Source organism: Etheostoma spectabile, chromosome 7 (genome assembly GCF_008692095.1).
Source record: "Etheostoma spectabile isolate EspeVRDwgs_2016 chromosome 7, UIUC_Espe_1.0, whole genome shotgun sequence".
Classification (NCBI taxonomy): domain Eukaryota; kingdom Metazoa; phylum Chordata; class Actinopteri; order Perciformes; family Percidae; genus Etheostoma; species Etheostoma spectabile.
This window is the reverse complement of record NC_045739.1, coordinates 11,887,337-11,893,553: the sequence shown is the minus strand read 5'-3', so window position 1 is coordinate 11,893,553 and position 6,217 is coordinate 11,887,337. Positions and strand designations below refer to the sequence as shown.

The window sequence follows — 6,217 nt, the reverse complement described above, 5'->3', positions numbered from 1 at the left end:
ACACACACACACACACACACACACAGACACACACACACACACACACACACACACAGGCCGGAGGGAAAGAGATGATTAATGGGATTGATCTTTCTGATAGGTGCGGTTATTGATCTGCAAATGTTTGATACAGTAACTATGACGGCAACAACGACAACCACAACACTCACGTTAATCTTCTTGCTGTCTTTAATGATTCCAACTGATGGGTAAACAAAACACAGGGAAATCTTAACAAGGGGAAAAACAAACCCAAATAATTAAGAAGCAGAAAGATCAAAAAGATACAAAATGAAATGAACAAATTGATATTGATAATTTACAGTAAAACTGCAGCTGACCGTGTCCATGAATTTTTGTGAAACTGGGATTGCTATCTGGCATTTGCTTCAGAACAGCTTACTTCTCCTCGTAATCAACAGATGGTGGCAGAGATACAGTTTAGCATTTAATACGATTGGTCAGGGCAATTTTGCTGCTACGGTAACTGAAATCCTGTTGATTAAATGGTGGATTCAATCACCTTAAGGGGCTTTGTAATAACTCCAGCTTGTGTGAAACATCAGTAAATCAATAAATAGACAACATTTTACTGTAAAGACGAGATGATCAATAATGCTCAGTGAGGAAGTTCTCAGATTATCTAAAGAGGTGAAACTTTTGTTCCTGCACGCTGGTGGATCAATAAAGGTAGTTTTATGTTATTTTGTTGCATAAAATTGTATATTAATAATTCTCATAATAGTGTATTTTTGTAGTTATAATATTACTAGGCTAATAAAAAAATTATACATTTAAATTGAGATCTATGGCAGTGATTTCGTCTCACAATACTGAACCATCATTTTGAAAAATAGTCGGCAACAAAGTCATATAGCAAGAAAATTAAGAACAGTGTGTCTTCTCCTGACAAAAGGGCCTTTTTTTGTTTTGACTCCCAGCAAAATATGGACCTCCCTGTGCAGCATGTGTTGGGTGTCTTGTGATCATGCCAACAGTCCGGTATGAAGCAGTCCAAAATAGATGAAGGCAGCAAGAAAGAGCAAGTATTAAAAGAGACAAACATGTGTTTAGTAAGAGATTTGTGCCCTGTAATTTTCTTTGGAACATTTGTCACTGCTTGTGTGATTTGTGCAAACTGTTTGTATTCCACCTGAGATCAGAGACAGTATCACCAGATTCGTCCATGTTTCGCTAAATGAGACCAAAGGCAAAGCTTGCCATGTGCAAGCATTGTCTCACCTGTGTGCTGCTGTGTAGCCACAACAAGCCTGGTTGTTTTAAGCACAAACACAAGCGCCCTCACACTGCTCTTGTGTTTACCTGTAAACAGCACAGACATCACGCGGTAACAGGGACTGCTCGGTCTGGATGTCTGAATCGGTCCACATCCAGCGTTGTTTCCACAAACTAACTGCGCATTTTAGCAGATGTTTTTAAAAAGCTCGAATCCTTAACAGCATCACTGTCACACAAATTAAACCATTCACAATGTTCTTTGAGTAGAAGGGGTCGAAATCACGAGTCTACCAATGTGAGATTATTTTGGTGAGGAGGTGATAATCACAAGACTGAGAACAGATTAACATGATAATGATGTTCCTGGAAAATGCTCAAAAATACACTTGTGTGTCAGCTTGTTTATTATAACTACCACCAGCAGCACCATCTGTGAAATAATCCTGTTCAATACAATGAACATTTCAAATGGAATGGCTCTGAATAATCACTCCTTTCTACTAAAAAAACATATTATACTATATGTTTTGCTTTAATTCCTCGGTGTTATGAGAAACTGTGCAAGTGAAAAAAACCAGGATCCTAAACAAACCAGCAATGACAGCTATAATAACTTACAACCTTTTCTTTTAACAGGTAGTTCAACAAAATAACACTTTGTTGGAGATGAACTGGAGGTTCAGCAGGCTGTTTTTTATGGTTAGATCATAAGTTATATCAATAATAAAATATTCCACAGGATAAAATGCAAATGGAAGTACAGTATTTTCGATGTGTTAAGACCAATGTCATACTGTACATTATATTCTGATGGAGAACCCACATTTTAATGATGAATGAATCAAGGAATGCATTCCAAAACTCACATTTATCTTAGCATTTGTCTCCAAATATTTATTTAATGGCCTTGTTGTTTTCCATAAAGTTTGAAAACTGTGTCCACCCTCTGCTCTCACAGAGTTTCAGCACTTCTTTATGTTGATGTGATGTTTGTCACACTGCTGACCCGTGATTAACACAACAAGGGTTTAGTGTCCATCAGCTGTAGTGGGAACTTAGCTTTAACATCCCACAGAAAAACAGCCTGTAACATTGTATGGCTCTCAAAACATGTAATGCTCCATGACTGTTGGGGATACGAGTGATATGAAGCACAAAATACATATTTGACTTTGTCTTTCTCTGAAACACAACTTAATTTTTCAAAGATGTCTCCATGTTTTGCAGTTCAGTGTATTTTGATCTTTAAAGCACTGTTGTAGCAGGAACAACAGATGTATTCTTTCAACAACTTTTAGAAAATATGAATAAAACTAAGTACTGTATATTTATTGGAATATAATATGTAGATGGAAAAAGAGACAGAAAATGAGAGGCAGTTACACTTCTGGTACTGTTTTGCAGTAGTTCTCTGATAAATGTAGCTTATTGTTCAGCTGTTGCCGCTGTATGAACTCTGAGGTTTCCTCAAGGATCTGCCCTGGGATGTGGAAGTCAGCTGGCGTGTTCTGCTGAACAGCTGATTCCTGAAGGCCCTCAGTCTCTGGCTCTTCTGGGCTGGCTCTGCTATGAGAGTTGCAGGGCTCCAGATTGCATCCAGTGCCCTGAAGGAACTGCAAAAAGTTCTCCTCAATAGAGGCCTCGCGGCTGGGCAGCTGCTCCCCTTGGCTGGGCCCGGCTCGCTTGAAGAGGCAAGCCAGGTGTCGGCCCAGCTCCTCGCGAATCTGCCGGTTCAGGCAGCCATAGAAGAAGGGATTGGAGGTGAAGCAGAAATAGCCAATCCATGTGACCACATCCTCCAGCTGGGCCAGAGAGGCGGGAGTGATAGACACCACAGCCGAGTAGAGATGAAAGGAGAAATATGGCAGCCAGCAGCAGAGGAATTGTCCTCCCACTGCCACCAGGACCACCGCAGCCTTCCCACCACTAAAGATCCTCTGAGGGGTAGTGCGGGCACCAGTTCCACCAAGGCTGGTCGCCATAGTGGAGTGGCTGCTGATGGACTCGGACCGTTGTTGCGGTGTGTCCATCCAAGTGGGAAGTGGGCCGTGCTGCATGGCTGCTACCCGTGCCACCTTGAACATGTTGCAGTAGACCACCAGAATGAGCAGCACGGGGCACAGAAAATAGATACATGTAAAGAAGACAATGAAAAGCAAACGTGTGGTTCGGCCTCCCGTCCAGTGGAGGGAGCAGTGTCTGTGACCGTGAATGAGGACCGAAGGAGCCCCCACGCCCGGGTTCCCCTGGAGCAACCATCCCAGGAGAGGCAGCACTGACATGACAATGGCTTTAATCCAGATTCCCACTAGTACCATCACCGCCACCCCAACTGTCATCTTCACCTCATGACGCATGGGGTGGACGATATAGTAGTAGCGCTCCACGTTGATGGCACAGATGGTAAGGATGGCAGCGCTCACTAGACACACACTCAAGCAGAGGTAGCTCCGACACAGCGCCTCGTCCACAAGGATTTGGTCTGACAGCATCCCCAGAGGCATCAACACCAGCGCTGCCAGCAGGTCCACCAGACACAGGTGGAAAACAAAGGCAAACTTGCGCAGCTGCTGAGTTTTAGTGATGACAATCATCACAGCCAAGTTCCCCACCACTGCTAACACATCAATGATGAGCATAGCACACAGTGCCAAAGACTGGTTCAGATCCACCCCACCTCGGATGCTTGCAACGGGTGGGGTCACGTTAGAGATATTCGGGTGCAGTGAGGCTGGAAATATGGGGAGGCCGGAGAAAGAAATGTTCCAGGAGGGGCTCGATGTGACAGGGCGCTCCATGAGAGGATGGAATTAGGAGGAGAGAGTCCGCTAAATTTCACGGGCCCATCACCCATCCTCCCCTGTCATAGGGTGTATCTGAGAAGCTCAGGCGGTGGTGTTTGGCATGGCACCTGGGGCTGTAGAGGACCTGATACCTGGTAGACTTTAGCCTGGATCTCTGCAGACAATCACAGGAGTTTTCACGCAATTCCTTGTAACTTTAAGTGAAGCCGTCCTGCTCTCTCCAAGATGACCTTCAGTTGGAAAGATCTGAAACAAAACAGAAAGTCCTGTTTAGAAGTAGGCAAGTCAAGGTTTTGTGTTAATTTTCACAACATGGCATGATGAATTCATGAAATATGACACTGTATAATTTATGTAGGTCATTAAATGATGGAAAAAAACATCTAAAATTACATTTTCTTTTAGAATATTGTATGCCCAAAACATTGATGAAATATTGGGTAGAACGTTATCATCCCAAAAAACACCTAAATCATTCTTTGCTTTGAGAAAATCCCTAAAAAAACCATCAACTTAATCTGTTTCACATACTGAGCATACTAGTATACTCCCCATTTCTTAGTCCAGCCACCCATAAAAAGACAAATCAAAGCAGACTTAGATTATTCTAAAGCCACCTACTAATTGTCTTTCAATGCATTCCTTTGCAAAAACATGGCATGACGTATTTCTGTTGCTTTGATGCTGTGAGTTGTCGTGTTGCTCTTGTGCTATAGCTGTTAAACCCTTGATGCAGTCTGCACTCACTTGTAGCCTAGGTCATAATTTACTACGTATTTGACATCTGCACCCTCAGATGTGTTGTTTTCAGGGCAGCCGGTGCCTCAGGGAGAAGCTAAAAGCGCAGAGTAGACCATATGTCCCTCTTAACAGGGTCAAGAAGCAAACTGGATGAGCAAATAAGCAGTGCTCCATGCTGTCTGGAGTAGAGAGATGGAAGTAGAAGAGCAATAAACACTTTTCATGTCATTACAATCGTGACATAAAAAAAATGAAAAAGTTAAGCTTCCTTTGACTCCTAAATTCTCATTTAGAAAATACATTTTGAAACCTATGTAGCGTCAATAAATTATAATCAAAAACCAATGTAAATGGTGGCAGAGCACCTTCAAGTGTTTGTGAGGCCTGGTGCTGTGTTTGCTGTCATAACTTCACCTAGACACTACACATTGTAAAAGATAGGAAACGTGCAATAAGGTAGCGTAGTAGTAAAGTATAACAGACTGCCTGTTGTTGTCCTGGCCATGTACACACATCAAGCAAGCACAACAATCATCTTGCAGATGCAGGCGTACTATAGGTGGCCTTTACTGAATAGGTCAAAGGGTTACAGTCACCTTCAGCCCAATAAAATAACCAATAAACAACATCTCAGCTATGATGTCAACAACTTTGAAGCGGGTCTCTGGAGATTCTTCATCTAATCAGCATTCATTGTTTTGTTGCTCTCTGGTGTCTGGGGTAATTTTGCTGCTCTAAGGACCACTAAAATTATAATTCTTCCACCAAGTCAATTATCACCACAACTCTGTTCAGCAAAATGTTCTAGTCCCACAAACATGCCATTATAAAGGATACAAATTAAAAAGAATGCCCCTGTTACTTCTATAAAATGTATTGTTTTAAAGTGGATTTTATCAAGTCAAAACTACACAAACAGAAATATTTAAATAATAAAAGGAAAAACTAGGGACTAAGGGGCTCACATGCAGCACATCCTCCCATTTAATGTAATCAAACCAGTGACAGAAGTACAATTTAGAGTCAAACTCTGCCAGAGAAGGTCCAATTTTTTTTAAACAAAGCTAGAATTTAAGGTTGAAGCAAAACCTCTCCGGCTGCCGGCTGGTAGCCATATGACCCAACAATATGCACATGACACGGTGTTTACTGCCAGAAAAAAAACTAGCCTGTTGTTTTCTTTCACTCCTCAGCAGCAACATGCAAGTGACAACCAGGAGTTTAAATTAGCATACACCTGTGTCCGCTAACAGGACAGGTATGTGTGGAGATTTGTGTGACAATAAGTCGGTAACATACCTCAGTCTGGAGAGGGCTGCTTCCTCCTCTGCAGGTTCACAGTCTACAGAAGGAGAGCCAACCTGTTTAGCTTTCTCTCCCCCACACACAGCAAACACACTGACACACCACATCACAGAGAGAGAGAGAGAGAG

At 42.3% G+C, this 6,217-nt stretch overlaps 1 protein-coding gene across 2 annotated transcripts in view; it reads right to left on the bottom strand.

Moving 5' to 3' along the window:
- Nucleotides 1-1,913: 1,913 nt before the first annotated feature.
- The window catches only part of gpr61 (G protein-coupled receptor 61), a 5,018-nt gene continuing 714 nt past the window's right edge, over nt 1,914-6,217 (bottom strand). The window contains exons 1-2 of one of the 2 annotated variants that reach the window (XM_032521139.1): nt 6,084-6,217; nt 1,914-4,289 (exon numbers count right to left, since the gene is read on the bottom strand). The exon at nt 6,084-6,217 is cut by the window's right edge and continues 714 nt beyond it. In XM_032521139.1, the coding sequence (XP_032377030.1) occupies nt 2,619-4,037 (1,419 nt within the window). In that variant the 5' untranslated portion in view covers nt 4,038-4,289; nt 6,084-6,217 and the 3' untranslated portion in view covers nt 1,914-2,618. The remainder of the gene's footprint in view (nt 4,290-6,083) is intronic. The other variant, XM_032521140.1, reaches the window with a different exon arrangement.